At 37.9% G+C, this 27,356-nt stretch overlaps 1 protein-coding gene and 1 pseudogene across 1 annotated transcript; both read left to right on the top strand.

The window, feature by feature from the left end:
• Window positions 1-612: 612 nt before the first annotated feature.
• ATXN7L3B (ataxin 7 like 3B) lies at window positions 613-1,334 on the top strand. The gene has a single exon (XM_035002117.1). It carries the CDS (start codon window positions 941-943, stop codon window positions 1,232-1,234), a length of 294 nt encoding a protein of 97 aa, XP_034858008.1. The 5' UTR covers window positions 613-940; the 3' UTR covers window positions 1,235-1,334.
• Window positions 1,335-1,507: 173 nt separating this feature from the next.
• The window catches only part of LOC118008970, a 36,087-nt pseudogene continuing 10,238 nt past the window's right edge, over window positions 1,508-27,356 (top strand).

Genomic DNA, 27,356 nt, shown 5'->3' with positions numbered 1-27,356 from the left:
TACGTATAAATTTCTCTTCGCATTATTTTAGAGATGTAAATGATGACTACTTATGATCACACGGACTTAAGGGACTTATAAATGAGATAAACGCCTTAGGTTCATGGGATCAATATATGTGAAATATGTCTTCAGTGTCTAGTTCTTCATTAAAAAAAAAATCTTAAAGACTGAAAGATAAACTATATTGTAATTTGTTTCCTTGCACCATCTAGTGGATTTAAATGACAAGTGCGGCAGTAGTATAAATGATTACAAGTCAATTATATAAGTCAAATTTTCAAACGTATCCGGAGAACTGTTCCTAAAATCGTATTTTGGATCATACCACAAATGTGCACGGCATTATTCGTCATCTTCCTGAGGGAGTCAACTAAGCATGAGTGCTGAATTCATTAGTGAATGTTTAAACCTACAAACAAAACAAGATAAAATAGCATCTTTGCGATTCTTTTACGTTAGAGATAATGAAAGTCAGCTCCGTTTAGCTCATCCCAACAGTATTCATAAATTGCGAGGATTCCCAGGAAGCTGCGCGGAGGGAGAAGCACCGGGAGTCTGCGCGGCGCCAGTGCGCAGGCGGGCTGAGGAGCGGAAGTCGGGAGGCGGGGCTGAGCCCGGACCTGGGAGCGGAAGAGGCCGGGGGTGCTGGCTGAGGCGCGGAGACCGTTCGGCGGCGAGTCCCGGGCCAGCCCGAGCTCAAAGTCCCAGACCCCGGGAGACGCCAGAAGAAGCTGAAGGACTTGGGGTTCCGGAGCAGTCGCCGCTGGCTGCCGCTGCTCTTCTGCCTGTGCACCGCGGACGCCGCCGCCCCCGCCGCCTGAGGACGCGGCCCTGACAGGCCTCTAGGCCTAGGCGCGGCCCCAGGAGCCCGTCGTGTTGCTGCCGGTGCTGCTGTGAGTAATACGAGCGCCCTCTCCACAGTCGTTTACAAATTAAAATGGAGGAGATTTCGTTGGCTAACCTGGATACTAACAAGCTAGAGGCCATCGCTCAGGAGATATACGTAGACCTAATAGAGGATTCTTGTTTGGGCTTCTGCTTTGAGGTGCACCGGGCGGTCAAGTGTGGCTACTTCTACCTGGAGTTCGCAGAAACTGGTAGCGTGAAGGATTTTGGCATTCAGCCAGTGGAAGATAAAGGAGCATGCCGCCTCCCGCTTTGCTCCCTTCCTGGAGAATCTGGGAATGGGCCTGATCAGCAGCTGCAACGCTCACCCCCAGAATTCCAGTAGCTGCAACATGAGAGAGTCAGAGAGTGACCAGGACAATAACATAGACCGGTCCTGTGGTTTGGAGAAGTTAGGTATCTAAGTAAAAAAAGAAAAAAAAAAAGAAAGAAAGAAAAAAGAAAGAAATCAGACAAAGTCCCAATTCTCATTGAACATCCTAGCCTTTAAAAACCCAAAGTGGAGAATTTAGGAATTCGGATCCTTTTATAAGTATATTACCTGGAATCAGCTTTGAAACCCTGGGCAGGAGGAGCTGTGCATCCTGTGCACCGTACCATGCAGGTTGATCTCTACACCAGGAAGTGCACAAGATCCCTGTACTGTCCCCAGTGCACAGGTGAGCAGCTGTGTGCCCAGTGTATAAATCCTTTGGTTCCTCAGCCTTTCCGTCTGCCTGATGTCAAGGGCTTTCTGGATAACTGACAGTTTGGACATAGCTGATGGTCAGGCCTTAATCGTTGGGCCTCAGTGGGACTGCTCCTCTGATCTCTGAGCCTCTGATTTGGATTTCTCCAAGACAAATGAAAGTCAGGTATGAGATCTGGATATTAACAGTTCCAATTTGGGAAAACCAAGAAAAAGAATTACAACTGAATCTGGTAGGGGAAGCTCTGTGATCTTGGCTCCAACAAGAAGAAAAGGTCAAAGCTACCAGTTTCCCAAAGGTCCAGCATTACAGTGACTTGAACGGACTTGGGGACAAGGGCTAACCTTTTGCTGAACAGAGCCCTTTGTCTTGCACCCCACCCGGTGGCATAGGCTTATTAAATGGACAACTTGGTTATCCAGGCAGGCTGAGGATTTAGTTATGATCCCTTAAGGAGGTAGCAGGGGCCTCTGCAACTATGCACGATCTCTTAAACTGCAAGATTCATACCTGGATATATTATGCTGTGAACAACAGTTTGGTGGGGCAGTCATTTTCTTACTCTGAGTTACTAGTTACCTAGCCAGTCCATGTGTCTGACTTGGTCATTATGCCAGGTCACTACCTGCCTCCTATGCCAGGGTTAGGCCTGAATTATAGAAGAGCATAGTGGCTGTGCAGGAGACTGATTTGAAAGCTGAGCCCAGAGGGGACCTCTTCCAGCTGCCCTCTATGTTAATGGGTTAGTACTAGGAGCCAAGGAGCAAGACTGGGTCGTCTCTCATCTGACTACAGTATCCTATTGAATGCCCCTGTTCTTGGGTTGGGCAGTCAAAGCTCTGTTCTAGACTGTCACCACCTCTGCCCCTCAGGAGGGGCAGCCCCTTCCATTCAGTCCCTTTTGGACATTCTTGACAACAAGAGCTGTCTTTTTGTTGTCAGGAGTCAGGGAATGGGATAGGCAAGGATGGGAAATGTGAGCCACATATCAAAACTACCCTCCACTTTACTCCCTGATCGAGGGTTTATGAAGTGTAGAGGGGTGAGAACCCCAAAGTGAGCGGGAACGGTGCTGCTTTATTTGAAATGTTTTCTTACCTCATTCTGTGCCCCAGTAAGGGGCCCAGCCTCATCTGTCTGGCTTGGCCCCATGTTCCTACTGTCCCCTGCTCCACTGCCTATCTGGTGCAGCTCACGACCCCAGGTGCTGCCTGCTACCCTGCTTTCACACTGACCAGTTTCAATTCATCTCTCTTGATGCTCCTGCTTCTTAAGCCTGCCCAGTTTCGCTTTCCTTGGCTTCTTTTAAGTTTTTTTTTTTTTTTCTTGGGTTTTGTTTTTTTTTTCCTTTTTCTTTTAGGAGATCCAGAGAAGAATCTTTCTGGTGGGTTCCTCTGTTGGGATTAAGATGGGGAGAGAACATAATTTTTTGTGTATGAAAGGCAGTGTCATGCCTAAGCATTTTCCTATAGGACTGCCTTGCTAGATGCCTTCCTGCTGTGTCCTACTTCATAAGGAGTTACATCTTCCCACCTCCATTTGGATACTGCCTCTTAGGACCTAAGCAGAAGACCAGTAAAGGCTGACTGACACACACAGGGATGGAGTGGGTCCTGATCTATTTTCTCTAACCCTTGCTGTGCATGTATCCTTCCTTATCCCAGAAGGAACTGTTTGGACTGTATGGGCTGATTTTTGTTACATATAGACATTAAGTGAACCATAGTGATAGGGCCTCAGGACTGTCTATTACTGCATTCTCCCCCTAGAATTGTCCTGGTCAGTGTTGAGATATAGTTATAGATTGGTCTTCAAGAATTGTGCTTTTTAGAAAGTTAAAGCTTGGGAAGAGCTAAAACAATATTGGGTTATCTGCCCTTGACTTTATAGACATCTCCTTCTAAGGGGATGCAGAGGGAAAGGAGGGTCTAAGTGAAACTCTGGCCTCCTTCCAGATAATGTCTGGGAAACAGGTTGAAGGTAAGGTCATGGTCCACTCTTCTTCAGAGAGGGAGCTCTGATTATGACATTATTGTTTCCTTTCTGGTCATTCTCTTGGTTACAGGAGGAAGAAGTGGAAAGTAATTTTGAATAACTGTTGGTTCATATTACCTCCCTCTTGGTTATTGTTTTTGTTTTTTTGCCCTCCCATTATTAGGGCAATAGCCCTAGGCCTGTCCTGGATGGGTATGAGGTGGGCTAGCTCCAACAGGTGCCCTGAGGGGACAAACTAACTCCTTTCTTTTCTGGGGAGTGAATTCTCCCTACCATATAGTTGACAGTGGTTAGGAACTCTCCCTTTCCCTACCTATCTTCCCTCTAACAGCAGAATTCCTATCCTTCCTTCCTTACTCAATTAAGTATATTGATCACCCTGTAATTCTATTATGTATCTTGAGTGTGTGTGTGTGTATGGGGGGAAGGGATTCTTTACAAATTTTTGTGGTTTGTGGCTTTTTCTTCCATACATTAGTTCCCACCACCGCATGTCCAGGGGCCATTGCCTGGCATTATCGCATGCTGGGATCATTGGGGAAGTGTAGTGAAGCTCACCACTGTTCTTTGTTTTGGAGATTATTATTTTTGCATAAGTAGTCCATCCTATACAGATTGCTAACTAACTGTGTATTCCCCTTGCCCCTATGGCTGCTGGTGTAAATAAACTGCATCTTCCCATTGGTAAACAGTACTAATAAAATTTTAAAAAATGACCTTATTTAGACTCTGTATGTTCATCTTTTAAGATTGTACATGTTTTTGAGGTATTGACATAGTAAAATAAATGTTGAATTGCTGTTGAACCCTAGTCACTTTCTCCTGAATGGGAGTTTTATCAAAGTAGAGGAACTTTGCCCAACTTTATTTCTCCATCTAGTCCTACAGATTTAGCTTTCTGCAAGATCCAGTGAAAAATAAACTAGGTGGTAAAATAAATATAATTCAGGCCTGTCACTAAGTCCAATGTGAAAGCTACTTCTCTTTAAGTGGAACTCAAGATACCTTAATATATACATTTTTACCACTTTTTCAGGCTAATATCCTTGTTCCCAAAAGACAAAAGATTCATAGCAGAAAATGAGTCGACTTTTCTAAAGGTAATTTTTTCCCAGTACTTTTCATTATTCTTTTACCCCAACTCTTTAGATCTTTCAGTTTGTCTTAGAGTAATTCTGAGAATTTTTATTCCTTTCTCTTCCTAATCCAGAGCTGGAGCACTTCCCTTAGAAATTGTATGTGTTCCTTAGTCCTGTTCAAAATCACTTATTTGCCAAATGTTCTAGTTCATTAAAGAAATAGTCCCAAATTGGAAGTAATACTTAGATGAATAAAAATTATCATAGGAATGGGGCCAGCAGAAAAACCATCTAAGTACAATACCTCAGGGATGTTACAGACCTGTACCATGGTATTGAGTCACCTAACATTTAAATGCCACTGCAGCAAATACTTTTGTATGGTATTTTGTATGTTTAGATTTGAATTAATTTATTTGGTGCTAACCTAGTTTTCTGAAATGAGGTATTTGCAAGATCTCAATGCTTTACTGGGTCCATTGGACTGCAGGACTTTTAAGACTTTCTTTTCATGTTTTCTAACTAATGTAATTTGTATATTTAAAAAGAAAAAAAATTGCATACCTCTTAACTCCCTGGATACTGCATTTTAACTACAGCATGTAGCATGAGGTCAGAAACCTAATTAATTGTTACTTGATGTTGACAAATATAAAGACCCCCAAAATAAAGTATGCTCTGTAGTTAAGGATTCAGGAAGAGCTTTCTTCGCACACAGTAATAATTTAGTAGCACCTTCCATTGGGACCTGAGGTACTTTAAAGTGTTTTTATAATTTTTTAAAATCTTTTATAAAATGAAGAGAATATATTAATGTGCTAAAAGCACACCATTTATACTTTATTAAATGCCCTTTCACATTAGTCTTCAAAATAGTTACCATGCTTAGTGAATTTCTGGTTCTCAGATCAGCTAGAGATAACTTGTAACATCAGACTAGAAGTTTCAGTCTGCTGTGGAGGATGCAAGCTGTTTAATTCTCATTCATGTTCCAAAAGATGCCAATGATGCTTTGGACAGTAACGTTTGTTACAAGTGATGCATTTGTTCAAAAAGATACTGCAGATAAACCTGTAAATCCTTGGGTGGCTTTTTTTCCCCAGATTTTTTTCAAAATGTTTTAAAACGTTTTCAGTCATGTTACTTGAGACTCATTGGACATATGTGAGCTGAAAAGGAAATATTAAATTCATTTTAGAGATGACAAAATATGTTCAACAGCAGCGATTTACTCATAGTTCAAAAACAAATACAGAAGCAATAGAAGCAAAAGTAGAATTCTGATCTAGGCCAGTGCTTTTTGTTGAAGCAATAGAATTTTTAAACTAATAAATGAAAGGACTAAAAGACAAAATAACAGTTAAAGCAGAATGAAAAAATTGAGATGCTAGTGAAAACTTAAAGGCAATGAATTGAAAAAATGAAAAACATTTAAAAATATAACTCCAAGGAATTTTTGTCTTTAATAAATGAATACATCTAGAACTTAAACTAATCCCATCTCTACCCAGGTATACACACAAAAACACTAGACACTTAGAATTTTATAGACAGTACACAAAATACAAATGATTGTAAGCTAAGTGTATTATGAAGATAGATGAAGAAAACGAAGATGTTGGCAAACCCCAACTCCATTAAAATATCAAAAATAAACATTATCAACAAGTTAGGTTAATCCCAGGAAAGAAAGATTTTGACTCAGAAAATCATCACCATTGGAGAAAAGCCATGTGAAAATTTCAATAGAAACAGAAAAAAATAGTTTTAAAGTTCAATACCAATTATTGATTTTAAAAAATACTTATTAGTCAATAAAAACAAGGGCTAAAAAAGTTTCATAAAATAATGTATTAAAAATCTGCAATTGCTTTGTTTAATGGTGAATACTTGGAAGCATTCTCATTAAAAGCAGGAATTGGAAGAAGCTTCTCATTCTCAGATGATATCCAAATGGATAATTTTATAGAATCTATGAACATACAACTGGAAGTAATGATAGAATACAGTAAAGTTGCTGGATATTAAGATCAATATCCAAAATCAGAGTAATAGAAATTTTAAAACATTACATTTATAATATAATGTAACAAAAATTATGATAGTCTTATGAATTAATATGATAAGAGAGGTATAAGGTTTTATGGAGAAGATGATAAAATTTTTTTCTGGCATATTGAAGAAACCCAGATAAATGGAAAGTGATAGGATGTTCATAGATTGGAAGTTCATTATCATTAATCCAAATAAATGAATTGGAAGTAATCTTGATTAAAATCCAAACATTTTTGGGGCGCCTGAGTGGCTCAGTCGTTAAGCGTCTGCCTTCGGCTCAGGTCATGATCCTGGAGTCCCGGGATCGAGTCCCGCATCGGGCTCCCTGCTCGGCGGGGAGTCTGCTTCTCCCTCTCCCACTCCCCGTTTGTGTTCCCTCTCTCGCTGTGTCTCTATCAAATAAATAAATAAAATCTTTAAAAAAAAAAAAAATCCAAACATTTTTGTGAAACTTGACAAGCTAATCTTAACATTTATATGAAAGCAAGGTGCAAGAATAGACAAGATCTTTTTGACAATATTTTATATAGTTTGGTTTTGGTGCAGAAACAAAATGGAATAGAGAGTTCAGAATTAAATGGAAAACACACATTAATGGTATTCTGATCCATGACTAAATCCAAATCCTGATGTATTAAAATCAGTGGCTTATAAACCAATATATTGTTCTGACATGGATTACCCATAAATAAATATTAAAACCTACAAAAACTATCATGTGGATTTAAGACTTACTATGGAAAAGTAGAACATCAAACCTTTATAGGGAAATATAGGAGTGTATGTATATAATTGTAGGCAAGGGAAAATTTCTTAAGTAAAAGCACCAAAATAAAAGATTGACATATTGGACCATTATCATAAATGTAAAACTTTCTGTGCCTGTCATACTACAAAAAACAGCAACAAAATGCTATGACATGCTAGTAGAAGTGCTGTAGTTCTTATGACTGATAAGGATTATTACCATTTTTTAAAGATTTTATTTATTTGACAGAGAGAGCACAAGCAGGGGGGGCAGCAGCGGGAGTGGGAGAAGCAGGGAGCCTGACCTGAGGCTCAGTCCCAGGACCCTGGGATCATGACCTGAGCCGAAGGCAGCCGCTTGACCCACTGAGCCACCCAGGCGCCCCACTGATAAAGATTATTAACAGAATAATTATACAGTTGACAAATGGACAAAGTAAAAGAACAGCTCACTTGAAGAAATCCAAATGGCAAAAAAGATATGAAAAGTTTACTTAGGTTCGGAGAAATGCAAACTAAAAACATGAAATACCAATTTATACCACTCAGTATGGTTAAAATAAAAAAGGTGATGATATCAACTCTGACAGGCATACAGAGCAATTAAAACTTGTACATTGCTGGTGTAAATTGATAAAAATATTTTTGGAAAACAATCTGAAATACCTACAGCAGTTCATAAGCATAACCAACACCCCAATATGTCTACTAGCTATTGTAGCATTATTTGTAATAGGAAAAAATTGAAAGCTATATAAATACCCATTTAAAAATAGTCCCTATACATAAATGAAGATTACAAGGGCTGCACAAATATTCAGTAAAACATATATTCTTATAATTTGCTACCTTTCATTTGAAGTTTAACAATATGCAAACCAATGCTATATTGTTTAGGGGTATATGTGTATGTAATTAAAAAGTATACTCAAAATGTTGAGCTAGACTTCTACTTCCATGTGTATATGGTCTGGATATTGGAGAAAGACTTCTTGATGCAAAACATCTGAATGCTGAAAAAAATTGCAATAAAGATACTTTAATAAGAGTCTTGCTATTCTGCCAAGAAAGTAAGGGAAACATCCAGCTTTCCCTTATAAATGCACACACACACACACGCACACACACACACGCGAGCACAAACCAGAGATACAAGTAAAAATAGAAAATGGGGCTGCACTGAGAAACATACAAATATCAGAAACTTTCAGATGGGAATGAGAGATTATGCCACCATATATATATATACACAAGATACCTGAAATAATCTGCATCCTTACTGAAAGAATGGGCCGAGTAAAAGAGAGACCTTCCTGACTACAGAGAGAACAGATAAGAAAGTCTCTGCCATGGCCTGAGGTAAAATTAATTAAAATAATAAAAATAACATCATCATTATTTCCTTTGGGAATATGTACCCATAACCTTGTTATTCCATAGTTACTTACCCTGCTAGTTGGAAAAAAACTCTACCTGAAAATTATATAATAAAACGTGTCCAAGATGATACTATACTTCTTGGCTACATGATAGATTTTGGGTCCCTCACAAAATATAAACTTGGCAATGAAAGAAACTTCTGTTTCTTTAAAGATTTCTCTTATAGCTCATATTATGCATTTAATAATTCTGTTTATTAAGAGAAAGGAGTTCTAATTCTGTAGATTATTGTTTCTGCTGAATCTCTACAAATACGTACTCCTTTCTCATAAATAGAATTACTAAATGCAGAATATAAAGGCCATAAATTAAATCCTTAAGTTGATGGAATTATGAACAAGAAACAGGAGAGAATGATGATGCAGTTATGAAAATGAAAGGAATAGAACTTTTCAAAATGAAAAGAATGTATGCCAATAAAATTTAAAAATGTATATGGTAAAACCTCAGTTTAATCAAACTGGAAAAGAGATGAAGGAAAGAATCATCATGGAGCACACTCTGTTGGTGAATAGTCACTGCTTAGTTATACAGACGGCAGAGTGTGTGTTTGTGTTTGCCTCCTTGTTTCCCATTGATAAACCCACAGGGTCATTTTGTTTTCTTTGCTGCACTGTCATCTTTATAATTATAATGTAAAGGTAACAGTGCAGCAAAGAAACAAGGTGGTGGCACTGAAAGTGCAATCAGATGTGATCAGAAGATGACTGACCATGGGAATAATGACACTGCCAATATTCTAGGGACCCAAGATATGCAGCCAGAGGAACTTAAGGAAGGCAAAATTATCAATAGAAATGAAGAAATGTAACAAAAAGAATAAAGATGTTTCAGAGGAAGTGAATCTACTAGTGTACTTGACATTAAAGGGTATCAGAGATATTTCAAAATATTGAGGGCATGGGGTAAATGTGCCTACAGGCGGAATTCTAAAGATGGTCTTGAGATTCTAGTCACCAGGTTATTCAGCCAAACAGTAAGCTAAATTCTGTTGTGAAGGGGTTTTGCAGATGTGAGCAAAGTGCCAAGTCAGTTATCCTTAAGATAGGGAGATTATTTGGCTGGACTTTGACCCAGTCAGGAGAGGACTTTAAAAACCAAGTGTTCTCCATCTGGTAGTAGAAGACGACATCAGAGAGATTTGTGCAGAAAGTATTCAGTGCACCATTGCTGGATTCAAAGATGAAGGGGAAGCATGTGAGAAGGGATGCAGGTGCATCTTGGAGCTGAGTGGCCTCCATCTGATGGGTAGCAAGGAAAGGGGAGCTTTAGACCAAAACCCCTGGAAACAGTGAATTCTGCAAACAATCTGAATGAGCTTAGAAGCTGACACTTTGTTTTTGGCCTGTGAGACCCTAAGCAGACAGTTCAGCCAAACAGGCCCTGACTTAGGACCTGGAGAATAGTGAGCTAAGTGAGGACTTTTAAGCAGCTAGGTTTGTGATAAGTAGTTACACAACAATAAAAACTAGTAACAGCTGCAACTGATCCAAATTTAGGAAGGATTATGACAGTTTGCCAAGGCTTAGAAAAGATGCTCACCCTAAATCATGATTTATGTATGAGAATAAGGCAAGTATTGTTGAAACTAAATTTGATATATTTTAATACAAATGAAACATTTGTTCTCAATGTTTCTAATGTTTATATTAACAATGTACTAAATAAATACTGGTTTTACCATTTTTTAATTTCCCCATATATTCACTGAAAATAAAAGAATTTTTAATATTCTGACAAAAAAATTTTTTAAGTGATCAGATGACCTTAATTCTTCCCATTTATTAGGATTGCTTTGCACTGTTTCAGCTTGCATGGTCAATTTTACAATCCACACAACTTTGCAGAGCTAGTGCTGCCTGTATTAACTATCACGACTTTTATTAAAATATATCAGAGATACTAATGCTGCGTCATTTCTAAAATACATTCCAAATTCAAAGAATTAGCAGCCAAGAAATTGCATATCAACCTTTTATAGATAATTCAGGAGGTTTAGCCTAAAACACAAAAGGTACTGTTCCCTGCCCCCCTCAGGCCCTCACAGCTCTAAGACTGACAGAAGAAGAAAAATAAGGAAAGCAGTTGGTAGCAAGAGGGGAGCAAGAAAAATATCAGCTAAATGAAATCAGGAACATTTAAACAAGAACCCTGGGGAGAGGAAGGTACTATCTGCCTTAATGAAGATCTCAAAGTGAATTGCATAAAAAAGAACACAAAGTATAAGGAGAGAAAAGTTGATGGGCAGTACTCAGATACTCTTGATACTCATTCTACTAGTCATGAATTTGGGAAGGTAACTCATTCTTTATGACCCTGACTTTATAGTAATAATATAGCAATAGTACTTCACAGTTATAAAAACTAACTGCAAGTTTTAACCTAGTTGGGGTAATAGGTAGTGACAGGAGTAAAGTACGGCTTTCCCGAGAAAGTGATACTTAAACAGAGCCTAGGGTTAAATGAGTTACCTAGGATAAATTTGTCAAAGTAGATGAAAAGTAAATTGGGGATGGGTTGTTGGATGGGGATGGAAGTGGAAGAAACTGGTGTGTTAGAGAACCATTCAAATGGAAAGTTTAAAGCTCTGGGAAAATAATCATTATGCTTCTTGTAGATGGAAAAAATCTGTTGTTAAAATAAAACCACATATCCCTTCTATTTCTTTTCTTTTCTTTTTTTTTTAATTTATTTATTTGGCAGAGATAGCACAAGTAGGCAGAGTGGCAGGCAAAGGGAAAGGGAGAAGCAGGCTCTCCACTGAGCAGGGAGCCCGATGCGGGGCTCGATCCCAGGACCCTGGGATCATGACCCGAGCCAAAGGCAGCCGCTTAACTGACTGAGCCACCCAGGCACCCCTATCCCTTCTATTTCTATCATTAGGTTTCAGGATGCTCTTGAAAGCAAATGTCATTAGATGGTGATCGTTAATATTGGCAAAACCCCTTACTTGGATTTTATCAGGTAAATAGATAAATCACAATTAGGAACATAATTTCACAGAACTCTGAGAAAACTAACTTATTAATAAATATAACACTTTACACCTATAAGGTTAACCTTACATCTGCAAGATTCAAGTGTGCTTTAAGTACATAGTGAATTCTCCACTTTTTTTTTTTTTTAAGATTTTATTTATTTATTTGAGAGACAGAGAATGAGAGACAGAGAGCATAAGAGGGAGGAGGGTCAGAGGGAGAAGCAGACTCCCCGCTGAGCAGGGAGCCCGATGCAGGACTCGATCCCAGAACTCCAGGATCATGACCTGAGCCAAAGGCAGTCGCTCAACCAACTGAGCCACCCAGGCGCCTGTGAATTCTCCACTTTTAATGTGCTTTTTTCTCCTACTTATTCTTCTCCCTCTGGATTTCCCCCAATCCTCCTGCCCTTTCTGTTTTCAAACACATGCCCCCATGCATACCCATATGCCTGTGCAAACACAAAAGGTATAACTTTAAATCAAGCCCCAGTTCAGACTAAGTTTAGCTAATCTGCTTCTGCTCTTGCTGCTGTGTGAATTATTACAGTTCAGGCACTTACTAACAGACCCGTTACTTTTACAGTTTGAAGGTAGATTAGTGTTGGCTTCTTAAGTACTTCCCTTACAGCTAATTTTCTTTTTCAATTGAAAGTGCTTGTGTTATGTCTGCTTAATATTGGATTCAACAATGACCCAAAAATTGATGTAGACTTTTTGTAATAGATTGGGAAGAAAAAAAAAAACCTTACATTAAGCTAGTCTTAACTCTGCAACGAACTCTGTGACCCCAATCAGACAAGTTCTTTCATTCATAAATTAATAAGCTTGAATGAAATGATTTCTTAGCTCCATTCCACCTCTAACATTCTGAGATTGCATGAGCTTAATGTTTACTCCAACTCATATAAAGCATGGAAGATCCAGATTCAAATATCTTTATCCCCTCAATTTTCTCATATATCCCCAATTACTCCATCAGTTAATCCACTGTACATTTTTTTTTTACTGTATGTCAGTGCAAGTCATACCTTTATTTCTAACTTCTGACCAGTTGCATACTTTTATCAAATATTATGTATAAATTTAACACTTTCTTTAAAGATTTGCTCTCATAACCTTCATTATAGTTTGGCCTTCAAAATCTATTTTTTAAAAATCTCCCAGTCATGGGGTGCCTGGGTGTCTCAGTCGGTTAAGCGTCTGCCCAGCTCAGGTCATGATCCCAAGGCCCTGGGATGGAGCCTCATTGGGCTCCCAGTTCAGCAGGGAGTCTGCTAGTCCCTCTCCGTCTGCCCCTCCGCCTGCTCCTGCTCTCCCTCTCTCTCTCTCAAATAAATAAACAAAATCTTTAAAAAATAAATAAATAAATAAATTTTTAAAAGTCTCTCAGTTATTCTGTGAACTTTAACTAGGGTAACGATATAATTTATTGCCCAAAATATAACACTTTTGAAAGAACAAGGAGGCACTATCAATAACACCCAAGTAACAGTTGTAAACTGAGACTCTCCCAAGAAAACCAAAATGTATGGTCACTCACTCTAGTAATAACCTTTGGGCCTTGTTAAGACAGGAGGTCTGATATATATTTTTATACATCCACATGATAAAGCAGCTTAATTACCTTTTTCAATCTGAACCTAATAAATGTCCCTAGTATACCACTTTTTGGACCTCTGGTGCCCTCTTAGGCCTATCTCCTAGCCTTCCCAAATAGTAAAAATTATAACTATTATAGACCAGTTAACACTGCTTTTGGGGGAGGGGATGTTAGACTGTACTATAGATTATTCCTCTCCCTGTTAATAATGAATAACCTATAATAATACTAGATAAACCAATTGGAGTCTTTACTCTTTTATATATTCTATACTTAGAACATTATTTGAATAGAGATGGTTTTATTAATCTCTTCTTGCAACCTGCTGTCATTATGCAGAAGAAGAGTTTTTACAGCTAATGTTAACAAATTGATGATGAGATAAAGCAAGACAGCATCTGCTATTTAAGGATCTTGGTTGTTGACTTTATTTCCATTCATAGGGAAAACTTATCAATAATATGTGGTATGTAAACAATAGACTGTGACAGTCCCCCTTTTTGGAGCACTTACTTGGGCACCCCCGTCCCCTCCACCTCCCACCACCGCAGTCTCAAATGTTCTACCCAAATCACTCTCGCCTCTCCCCTTACTAATGGAGGGGAGCAAAGTAAGCACACTTCTTGAAAGCAGAGATCCTTAACCTTAACACAGCTCCTTACAAAGTGTAAAATTTTCTATTAGAGTGTAAGTTTCCTGAGAACTGACAAGATTGTCTTGTATACTGCCCAACAGTGTCTGGCACATTATAGATGTTCAATAAGTATTGATAGAATAATGATAAAAGTAAATGTATAAACGAATTGAATAATATTCTGTTATGTAATTACAAGAGTAAAACAATGGATTCATTTTGTTCTTAGCAAAGGATGAACAAAATTCTCTTACCATTATTTCAATTATGAAATCAGTCTTCTTTCTAGATATTTGTATACTCCAGGTTTTGATTTATCTTTTTTAAAATGTAAGATCTCACACTTTTTAAAAAAAATTTATTTTTTTAAAGATTATTTATGTTAGAGAGAGAGCAGGCATGGGGCAGGGGATGAAGAGGGGCAGAGGGAGAAGGAGACAGAATCTCAAGCAGACTCCCTGCTGAGGGCAGAGCCTGACATGGGGCTCTATCTCAGCACCCTGAGGTCATGACCTGAGCCAAAATCAAAAGTCAGATGTTCAACCGACTGAGCCACCCAGGTACCCCTCACACTTTTTTTTTAAAGATTTATGTATTTGAGAGAGAGAGGGAGGGAGGGGCATAAGGAGACTGAGAGAGAATCTTAGACTCCACGCTGAGTGCAGAGCCCTACTCAGGGCTCCATCTCACAGCCCTGACTGAGATCATAACCTGAGCCAAAACCAAAAGTCGGGTTGCTTAACCACCTGTACCACCCAGGCACCCCAAGATCTCACATGTTTAAGCAAATGCAATATTTCTAAGAATCAAGAATTTTAAAATTATCTTTTAGAAATGTAACAAACTACTACCTGTCCTTTTGCCTAGTACATTGTTAATCCAAACAGTGAAATGTAAAGTTTTTATGTTTGGTTGCAAAATGTAAATAAGATAAATTAATATTCATCTCATAACGTCCATTTCCTAGGAAGCACCTTGGCAATTAAAGTTTGATTAATTTATTTTCTCTTTTTGGGGGCAGCACGAATGAGATCATCACAACTTCTGTAAAAAAGCTAAAATACTAGGTTTTGAGGGTGGACTATTATATGATGATTTAGTCACAGATTACACTTTAATTTTACATAGAAAAACAAACTTATGTTCAGGTAGCTTATTACAAAAGAAAAGTTTATAACAAAATATACAATACCACAACAAAAGCATCCAACAAATCTTAGAGAGCTATAATTAAATTTAATCACTGCAACAGAGAAAACCCCCAGTTTTAAGACATTTCTCCATTTGTCTGCATTGCTCATATATTCCATCATTTATTTTTTCTGCTGTGCTTGCTAAAATTAAATTCATCCTAAGGTTTTATCAACTCTGGCATATCTGTTCTTGCCATGATGGAAACTGAATAAAATTATAAATCTTGATTAACTTCTTTTGGGAACCAAACAATGGTGGCCAAATCTGAGGTCTATTTAGAGCAGCAGATAATTTCATGTGCTGGATAAATGTCATATTTGAATAGAATTTTTTAAACAATTACTTTTCAAAACAGTTCACGTGTTGGAAACATCATTTTTAGATTTGTGAACAAAGACCATTTGCTAGGAAAATAACAACTAGACTATAAATCATATAAGCTATAATTTTAAATGCCACCCACTTTCCCCCAGTGATTTTGTTCTTTGTTTTTACTTCTGCGGGTTTGCTACAGGTCAACCAATTACTCAACAGTTCAGCTAGACAATCAGTGAAATGGCTTCAGAGCATCATTTAATGAAAAGAGCCTTTGATCTGAAAAATAATTCAAGAGCAATCTCACAGAAGGACCAAATCAATGTACTAGATTATTTTAATGTAATTGTAATTTATTTTGAACTAATTTGTGATTGAGTTAAAGCCCCAAACCTGAAAAAAAGAGCAGATGGTAGTACCAATTCTGCCATAGAAGAGCCATGTGATCATTGGTAATCATCTTGAAACTCCCAGGTTTTCGCACACTTAAAAGAGGAATGATAGTTTCTACCATTGTATCCTCACAGTGATGTTGTCCGAATTAATTAAGGTCATGGATATGGCAGAGTTTTTAAACATCAGTGTGTTTTAGTCTTACTTGACTCAGCTCAGTCAATGTACGTGAATATTGCAGCTGCATACCCAATGTTCACAAATACCTTCAGAAAAGATCTAGTGGAAGATTCCTGAATTGCCCTCTATTGAATGTCTTGTTATCAGTCATTGAATTTTAATTCTGCTCAAAGGATACATATCATTTATGTATTCTAGAAGGAAAAAGAAGTTACTTTTCTGCAGTGTTATTTCTTTTTATTTGGTAATTTAAACATTTATCCAAGTATTGCAGTAATTTATAGAAAGATGCTCTAACCAAAAAATCTTTCAGAGTAGTTAGCTATGTATTTTGCTCTTAAAATCTTTTTTTTAAGTGTATGTAAATGTATGAATATAATTATAAAATAATCTTTACTGTGTGACATGTGGAGGAGCACAGCTTATATAAAAGAGAGCTTACCCAAAAATCACACCTTTACCTTATCTTAATTAAGAGCTTTGCTTATTCTAAAAGCTTGTTCCATTGTTACAGGATTGCCAGTATCTGTGCTATTCTCAGTGCCGGATTCAAAATAATACTTTCAGCCAAATATAACAATTAGACTTCTTCTATCATGATTTTTTGTCCATGTGTATATTTTGTTAAACATGGAAAAAACACAATTACATAATCTATGTAGCTTCCCCCCTCTGTTTCCTCTCTTTTTTCCTCTATGGACTTGGGCTGTGAAATGATTGCCTTTATCAGTAATTCATTCCATTGTCATTTAGCAATATGAGAAGTGAGTGGCCTGTCATGACCAAAACATATAAATGTACAAACCATGTTTTGGAGAACTAAAAAACAATGTTTCCTACATACACAGTCCAGTAAATCCAGCTAAATATTATAGAACATTTATTATAATTCTCTGTAATTGTAAATACTGTGATTATAATATACCCCTAAGATATATCTCAAAAATAAGTTTTGCTTTCCTAGTCTTGCACTTTTTTGAGGAAGATCAGTAAACTCAGTTTAACCTTCCAGGCTAAGGTTTAAATCAAGGAAAACTTCAGGATATAAATATTATAGGATTAGAGCATCTCATTCAAGATTGTACACTGAATATATATATTTTTCTGTTATATCATGATTTTTGCTACAGAATAATTCATTTTACAAATAATTTCCTGTTCCATCATTTTTTATTTAATAACAGAAGTCATCCTTTCTGCTTCCAGTTTTAATAGGCTTTTTTCCAGTTGTCAAGATTGTTTTTTGGTGGGTGCAAGATACTTTGTTGTAAATATAATGTGAAGTAAAAAATTGTATACTGTATCCTTTTATGTAAAACTTCTGGCCCAGCCAGCACAATTAGAATTGGTAACTATTGTTAAATATACCTCTGATGCTCCAAATATCTCTGCCCAAATAAGAAGCAATTTTAACTTGCCATTTTGAGTCACCAACATCAGTATTTCCAAGAATATGTCATGGTGACTATTGATCTGGGGGTTCTAGCTAAAGTAACAGTTGTTATTTTATAGCATCTTAGTAGGTATTGTATGTCTCTTTGTGTGGGCATAACCTCTAGTTACGTTTCCATTAGACTATAGGATAACTGCCTCATCCCTTAAGACTTCTCTCACAGATCCCAGCATGAATTTTTGTATGCTAAGCCATTACAAATGTACTTTCCAAATTTGGGGGAAAACCATCTGGCTCTTTTTGCCAGATGTGATTTACAGACGAATGGACAAAAACCGTATTTGTAATAGAGATTGTATTTAAGTTGAATGGTTCTAAATTAGTGCAGCTTTAAGATGCATGAGCATTCTGCCATTACCATCAGTAGTAAGCACAGGTGGTCCAAGTTGCTGCTCCCTTGGTGAGATTTTAGGTCTTCTAATATCTTTTGACTCTCAGTCTACTTGAACTGAATCTCTCAGTTGAGTCACCTCTGTAAATTCAACAAAAGCACTAGGTTACTGTCTGCAAATATGAAAGAAGAAAAGAACATTTCCCAGACTCTCATTTAGTAATTTTCTCATAAGCTTGTTCAAAACGAAGTTGAGTCTTCAGCAACAGTATAAGGATCTTCAAATTATAAAAATCAGAATTTTAATCCCAGCTTTCTGACCAATAATCTTGCCATTTTACACAGTACATAACTTTCCTGAGCCTTGATTTTTTTCATGTGTACAAAATGGGATTATAAAAGCAACTTTTTATGTTGGTTGTTCAGATTCAAAATTGCATACACACACAAACACATGTACACAAACATAATTAGTGTATAATGACTTCATTAAAACAACATGTCTGTCCTCGGGAACAGCAAAACTATCTACTTACTGATTTCCTCACTTTGTCTGCCCAATAAACTACCAGAGTCATCTGCGTATAGCAGAGACCCTTGTTTGAGTTTGAGGTACCTTGGTTACGTCTGGAAACTTAATACAGCATAGCCATCAAGATTATTCTAGGGGCTATGTCATGAGGGAATGTTATGGGCCAAATTGTGTCTCTTCAAAATTCATATATTGACGTTCTGACCCCCAATACCTCAGAATATGATTGTATTTGGAGACAGGATTTTTAAAGAGGTAATTAAGGTAGAATGAGATCATATGGGTGGACCCTAATCCAATATGACTGGTATCCTTATAAGAAGAGATTAGAACACAGACTCAACAGACAGAAGGACTACCACTTGAGGACACAGAAGGAAGATGGCCATCAGCTTCCAAGGAGAGAAGCCCCCAAAGAAATCAAACCTGCTGACATCTTGAGCTTAGACTTCTAGCCCCCAGAACTATAAAATAAATTTCTGTTGTTTAAGCCACTCAGTCTGTGGTATTTTGTTATGGCAATCTCTGCAAACTAATACAACTGTATGTTGAAGCCAAGAGATTTGGTTTAAGGTTGATAACTCATCATCTGAAGGGAGGGAGGATTCTCAGTACATACAGCCTGGTGCTTATAACTCAGACTGATCCTGCCAGATTCTCATAGAATTATGATCAATGCTTATTGAGTACATAAAAATTAAAAAAAAATGTTGCCACATTTTGTGCCAACAGGTGACAGCTCTAATACAAGTAGCAGACCCAGAAGTAGAACTTGGGACACCAGATGGATCCCATGTCGTAGGATAAAGGAATACAAGAACATGACTAGAGTAGGGGTGAAATTGAGAAGCTTCAAAATAGGAAACAAAATGGATGGCAAGTATTTTATTTGTAGATTTTCAATGAATTTGTTAGTTCTAGTATCCCAGAGAGCATGATTACATATAATTACAGCTTATATTGAAGATGCATTACTATCTAACATAAAACTTGAGTTAGTCAAAGAGCATGTCTATAGAGTGGGTAATGAGGGACACTGAAGTTATTAAAACGTATCTGTAGCCAATTTGGCAATTATTTGATTTTGATTTAGCTATCAATCCAGAATATATTTAGAAATAAATGATCCTAATAATTTTACATTGATGAACAGCCCGATGAAATGAAGTTGTCAAATATTGGCATTATTCCCCATTCATGAAAAGCTAGAAATGGCCTTTTTAATGAGCACTATGTTTGTTTGGAAAAACACAAGGTCTGTGAAGCCAAGTAAACAGCATGAGGCTATCGGGTACAATAAAATATAAACAAAGAAGTGAGGCTAATCACGCACAAATTTGTGAATTAAGAAGTTTTCTCATTTTAAATGCTCGAGCTGTCTTTCCTCTTCTATTGCCATTTTGGTAATGTTTGACTTCCATTCACCAATGCCCAATGCCCAAATATTGTTCAGTTTTCATTCATGCTGTTTTTCATTTATTCATTCAACAAGTGGTTATTGAGCCCTTTATTTGTGTCAGTCGCTCTCATAGTTCTAAGGTCTAGGGGTTTTGAAGTAGCACAGAGAGAATCTCTGTGAGCATAGAGCTAAACTGGACTTTGCTAAGACTAGAGCATGCCAGACTCATTTCTGTCTCAGGGCATTTATATTAATTGATGTTTCCCTTTGGACCTCTCTCTCCTCACATCTTCACGTCTTGGTTTTCATTTTCCAGGTCTCTCCCTATATTATTTTTAGAATACTCCAATGGGTAAGGATGCTAGAGGCCTTAGGACCATACGGTCAGGTCTCCCGGGAGAAAAGGATGAGTTTCACGGTCAGAATTATAGTTTCAGGATTTAGAAGACCCTATGAAATAAAACTGATCTCAACAAAAGTAGCTGCTCCCTAATCTCCATTTCTGCTATTTATTATGACTCAGTTACTTCCCCAACTCTCCTCCCATTCCTGCAGGTGTTACTGGAGGCCTTCAGAGTATAGACTCGGATCAAAGTGTTGGACTCAACTAGCTACATGATCTCCCTGTACCTCAGTTTGCCACTTCTGTAGGATTTGGAAGGATCCTATAATACTTGTAGGATTGTTGTGATAATGGAATGAGATGGTATATGAAATGATCTTCCTAGTGTCTGGTTACAGCTGTCCATGCTATAATTATAAGTGTCAATGTACTTTGCTTTTGCGTCCCTTGTATTTTCTGTTCATTAGCAGCCACTTCTGCTTCAATCGCAGATTTTACTTGCTATCTTCTCAGTACAGTTTTAGCCTTCTGCCCACCCCCATCTTGCCCTAGTTGCCTTTATTAATGCCTCAAAGAGATGATCTTGATTTAATCACCATCACGCATGTTTGGCCAAACTTTAATGACAGATGGAGCCGGTCTTCGCCTCCCCACTCTACTCCTGGCCTCAGGGCAGCTGTGACTCAGCAGCAAAGAAACACGGCCTCCTTCATCAAGGGTACTTCAGGCATTGAGACCCTCACAGGCTTCTCTCCAGGGCATCCACCACTCATGAATGAAACACCTTACCAGAAATCTAAATGAAGTTTCCAAGTGCTGGTTCCTATTACTTGTTGGAGATACTCCTGAAAGAGATGTCCGAAAACTAAGGAAAGAAAAAATAAGTAAATAGAAAATGATATTGAAATAAAACAAAACAGGAAGTCTGCTTTTTTTTTTTTTCCTCCCAGAAAAAGTAAGTTGTTTCCACAGCTGGAGGCTAAAAAGAGCTGCATTATCTATAGCCCATTAAATGGAGATCAGTCCTTAATATTTTACTCATGTACACACTTCATTTTGATGCAATTTTCCTGTATAACCAGCCAGAATCATTTGCAGGATATTTAACAAAAATGATGGAAATACTCAGCTGCATCTGTTCATCATTTGGCTAGCCATATTTTTGCATAAATTTAACATGGGCGTAAGCCACCACCATTATTTTCCTCATCCTTTTACTTCACTGTTCAAATCTGCAAGCCAAAATTTATTATTATTCAGGTAGCCAATCACATTACCATCCCGCAATCAAGTCAAAAGCAGCACAGCAAAATTGAGGAGATGCTGTTTGCTAAAACTGCAGGCGCGTAAAATACTTCCATGAGGCAACAACCACCGGTTGTTGCAATGATAAACAGCTTTAATAATGAAAATAGACTCTTCGTTTTACCTACACAGATGCAGTTTAGTTTTCTTCTTCCTTATTAGAATCCTCGCTAGCTCTCCTCCTCCACCCTGCCCCCACTTATAAGAATGAGTTGGCAAACACCACAACAGTTCTATTCATTCTCAGTTTAATATACACTTTCTCATATACACAAAGGGGTGAAATCGTTTCTAAAAACATTGGCTGGTAATGATGACAGTAGAATCTAATTCCCTCAGGTGCTCACTTAATACTTCTCTCTCTGCTGGAGAGTGTAATAAGGTTGTCAGGATTATTGAAGTTGACAGAGCACCAAGCTCAGATTAATTACATCATAGAATTCAGAAGGAATTAGAAAAAGCAACAATACTGCTTCTGGCAAGTGCATATATTTTTTTATGGTTCTCTAAGGACTCTCAGTATAATATAATACAAATGAGTGAAGGGTGGTTAATGTAATTGATTTGTAGGTTTTGTGATACATGTTCTGAAAGATCAGTTATTCTGAAAGTAAGAAATTACCACCACAAATTCAAAGAAAATACTCAGAGTGGAATGTCTTAAATAAGGGAGAAGTAATTGAAGGGTAAGTGAAGGGTACTAATATATATGAGTCTCCTATTAAGTTCCAGAAAATTTGTATTCACTGCAATATTTAATCCTTACAAACAGGGTAAATAGGTATTGTCCTTTAAAAATGGAAACTGAAGCTGAAATACACTTTCCCAAAATCTCATATCTAGTGGGTGGTCAAGCAGCATTTGACTTTATTACCCAGATTTCAATCTCTTTCTTCTTCAACATAGGTAGTACCAAGGCACGGCTCTTGAAAAATTGCCATGTGAGATGAAGAAAAATTTACATAGGAAAAACTCATACGATATTAATAAATAAATACATATTGAATGCCTTTTTTAAACAATGCTAAGGACTTATTTATTTGATTAAAATACAAGAAGCTTTAGAATTCAGTGAGTCACTTATAATTAGCTTTTAAAATCTAAAATATTTAAAAAATCATACAGGGCAGCCTACACCACTACACTCATCAAAAACTGGGTACATACCACTGTTGCAGGTTGTAAACCTAAAATACACCAGGATAAAGAATGAAACACAATGAAAAAAGTTTCTGGGCAGCTAAAACAGATATTACAAAGCAATTGCTCCTCAGTTCACGCAACAGACTTGCAACCAGGTGTTCTATGGGACTATTCCTATTGTCTAGATTGAGAGGGATTGACTGAGGCTGCAAAGTTGAGGGCAAAGGGTAAAAAGCGCAGCGCGGCACTCTAAAGAGGGCTCACCCGTTCCAGACAACTTACTAAGATAAGAGGTGGCCAAGCTGGTCATTATCAGTACCTGTACAAAGTCTGCAGGTGGGGAAAAAGAAGCCTAGAGATTTATTAGAGATAGAAGCTGCTATGGCATTTCCTCCCCTCCCTTTCCCAGGGAGGCAGGCTCCTCCTCCACACTTTAAAAAAGTGAGGGCCGCCTCTGAGATGACTCATAGTTTGGAGTTGTCAGCCATGAAAGAGACACAGCTGAGCTGCAGAAACTTGTAGGGAAAGAATGAACATGTTGAGAAAATACTTCTAAGTATGTGTTTGGAAGGGAAGAAAAAATCAGGTATCTGACCTTCTCTAGAAAAAGTCTCAACTCAAAACCTGGCTGAATGAACCTATAATGGAAGACAGGGCAAGTGGAAGGGCAAAAGTGTTAGCAGATCTGAACTTCCCCTGTTTTGTGGAACAAGAATTTGTAAGTTTTCCAGTGCCCCAGAAGGAAACTCTGGAGGGCACCCAAGAATGCTTCCCAGGGCAAGGGAAGTTCCCCTTATCTATAAAGCCAGGGCATGGGGGTGATGTGAGATCTTCTAGGAAATAAATCCCCCACAAAAAGAAATGGTGTTGGAATTCAAAGAAGTTGCTAATATGGTGTAGGAAATATGTCAAATATGGCCACCTGCCAAAACCACAGAGAGAGAGAGAGAGAGAGAGAGAGAAACACAATAGGAAATTGTTGGATAGGGATCCTGAGAAGAGGCATTTGGAATAGAGCAAACTAAAAGACCAAATTCCAGCCCCCCACACCCACCCCTTCCTCTCTGCTGGGCCTATAGCATATGATGAGACCTCAAAGGGTGAGAAGGGAAAGCTTTACATTGAATACAAAATTAAAATATTGATTTACATTGGATCAGATATTTTAATATCTGAAAATGACCCCTAAATTAGAGTATATCCCCAAAAAGCCACCCAAGGGCAGAAAGGGGACTTTAAGAGGCTGTGATTAAGGCAATGAGAAGACTAAAGCTGTGTCTATACCAGCCCATTGCATAAATCGGTTGCACATGCACAGAAGAGCCCCCTTGGGCTTACAGGGACAGAATATTTACTCCGACTTTGCAAAGAAATGTATCGTTTCTGCAGTATTTATCATTTTTTCGAATATGGCTACGTTAGCCAGCAGGGGAATGGTTGTTCCTAGCTGGTATGTTGGCAACAGTGAGCAGCAATAGCTGCCCGCCTCAGAGCAGGGAAGAAAACAGCAACGCTGGAAGAGGCCGACTCAAGACTGCAGAATCAGATCAGTAGCCCCCATTTTCCACTGGGGCAGACCTCCCAGCAGCCCCTCTCAAAGCCCACCCTCCTTCCCTGAAACACACACACTCACGTGGCTTCTGAGAAGGTGATTCAATAGGTCTACAGGAAGCCCCAGAATCTTTAGTGACTCCCAAAGTGATTTTGCCCAGATTTTGCCAATTTTGAAGAAAAACAAATTGTGTTAGAACCCTCCAGTTAATGGTATTAGTAATGATGTTCTTATGTCCCATCTATTTCCAATTTTAGTATCTTATAACCAGGCATAAGAAAAGCATAATACATTTTAAATGATTTCCATTCAAAATTAATTTTAAGAGTTTGCTGCTTATAGATGCATATCTTCAGCTTGTCAGAAAACCCAGTTAGTGGATCAGAATGATGTGTTTCCTATATGTATTAAGTAGCCAAGATTTTCCTGGGTGAATATATTAAGTGCCATATAATGGAGTCATGAAATTAAAACCGGGGAGATTCAAGGTAAGACAGATATGTTGGGCTGGCAGAACGGTTTCAGGAGCTCAGATTTAATTCCTGGGCTTAAAGACTAAGTAAATGAAGACATTTGTAAATGTTAACCAGCACAGAACACAGTGCAAAACTAATTCAAAGGAGAAGTAATTGCCCATCTAGTCCTGAGGGTGGGTAAAATTATTGTGAAAAAGAATTTTGGACATTTTGCTCTCAGCATGCTCCTGCAAAGGGAGGACAAGCTGAGGAAATGGCTGGGTTTATTTATGAGATTGCTTAAAGGATACATTACACAGAAGATAAACTGGAGAAATTGCATGGTTGTGGTTGCCCATATACAATCAAATGCTCTGCACAATTGATGTATCCAATAAAATCATGAGATGCTACATAGACTGTACAAAATAGCAGAATGAGGGCATTTTGCTTGGAAGATGTCCAGGAGAGAGTATATGAAATAATTTATTGTATTGCCTAAACCCTGAAATCAGAGATGTCTGAGGAAAAAATAGAAGAAAAACCACTAATAGCAAATCACGGAAGCCTTAAAGCCCTTACCCACAAGAGGGTTGCAATTTTTGTTCACTGAGGATTCCTGTTTCAGAGTACTTTAGTACACAGTGAATATTCAAAAAGTTGATTGAGGCTGAATATTAGGAAAATCATTCCCTCAACTTCGTAAATTAAACTCAATTCACTAAAACAAGTAGATAAATTGACAACTTAATAAATACATGCGGGGTGAAGTGAGTGCTTGCTTCTTTTTAGGATTCCTTTCCATAACATAGAAAATGAAGGTTATTTAAATGTCCTGAGGCATCACTGCCTTTGTAAGCCAGTGTTATTCACATATAGGTAAAATTAAAGAGAAGATTGGGTGCCTGGGTGGCTCAGTGGTTAGGCCTCTGCCTTCAGCTCAGGTCATGATCTCAGGGTCCTGGGTTTGAGCTCCGCATCGGGCTCCTTGCTCAGTGGGGAGCCTGTTTCTCCCTCTCCCTGTGCCTGCCACTCCCCCTGCTTGTGAGTGCTCTCTCTTTGTCAAATAAATAAAATAAAGAGAAGATGAAATTTATTACTATGCCTACTACAAACTTTCACTGGAGCTAACCCATGCAGTCTTTTTATTATTCCTACTTCATCTGTCAAGAAATGATCTTAATTTACTTACTCTGTTGACTCTGTTTGCCCCTTCTGGGTAAATTTTCCTGAAGATTAAAATATCCTAAAAAATCTTCTTCTCTCTGATCCATTTATGTTCCTTTTGATGTGACCTCTTTTGCCTTTTGCCTCATATTATATTTTAGTTCCTTTACACAAATACATATTTAATATTCTCTGTGTCCAGACATAGAGCTGGTTCACCTGCTAGCATTTACTTGGCCATCTGCAAATAGCTTCACGCATATTGTCCCTCTGAGCAGTGTCCAGACATTCCTTCTCCTGCCAAGAGATGTTTATGGCAACATCCCTGTACTTCATCCCTGAAAATAGGCCATAGTTTTAGAAATAAAAGAGCCAATCAGTCCTCCTTGGAGTTTCTTTTCTAGGGAAATTCAAACTCCAAAACATCCAGAGCTTCACAACTGGCTCAGATTCTGCTTCATTCTTAGTGTCCACAGTTCTTTCTACACACTCTGTGATGGTGGTGATTGTTTTCATTCCTTGCTGCTTGGAGCCCAACCAGGAAGACACTCCAATTCATTTTAGGTTAAAAACCACCTAAGATCCTAGTCCATGGGTGGGTCATAATTCATATTTCCAGGTCTAAACAGGGGAGCAGGCAGTTGACTCTAGCGCTTTCAGATATTGGTATTAAAACACCATTGCTGCACTCAACATTTCTGTAGACATCATTGCATACATGTTCTCATATATGTATTAAATAAATTCCTAAAACTGCAATATGATTTTAAACGTTAAAAAATTAAAGAATAAGGTTCAGTTAAAAAATTAAAGAGTGATGTGTCATTTACTTCCATTTTTCTCAATTACCCTAAAAATAACATATTTTGAGATTCTATTTTCCAACACTTTTTCTCATATTGTTCTCTACCTACTGTTCCACTTATCATTTATAAAATTGTATTGGAATAGTTTATATTCTTCTCTATCTGTTCTTCTGGACCAGTGCTGTCCAATAGTACTCTCTGAAGATGGAAATATTCATATGATGCCCAATAAGAGAGGCACTAGCCACATAAAGCTACTAAACACTTGAAGTAAATATGTCTAGTGTAATAGAGGAACGGAACTTTACATTTTATTTAATACTAACTAATTTAAATTTAAAATGTGTTTGGTGGCTCCCTTTTGGACAGCACAGTTCTACTCTTTGGGTCCTTGAGGGTAGCAACTTTGTCTTTCATTTCTTTATGACCAGCACCTAAAATAGCACAGTCTGGAATCTGCTGTGGTAACACATCAACCTCAATGTATCAGTATTTTTATATTTCAAAGTATATTTCTTGCTCATCATACATGTCCAGTGTGAATTGGTGGGAACTGTGATCCCTACCATTATTCAAGGTCCCAGGCTAATGGAAATTCCAACACCTTGTAGCTGCATTTGGAATACAAGACCTCTGAGCTTCCCATAGTGTGATCAAGCG

The sequence above is a fragment of the Mirounga leonina genome, unplaced genomic scaffold, assembly GCF_011800145.1.
Source record: "Mirounga leonina isolate KUSES-001 unplaced genomic scaffold, KU_Mleo_1.0 Mir_126, whole genome shotgun sequence".
NCBI lineage: Eukaryota > Metazoa > Chordata > Mammalia > Carnivora > Phocidae > Mirounga > Mirounga leonina.
Note: the sequence above shows the minus strand (reverse complement) of the source record. Positions and strands in the feature narration are given on the sequence as shown.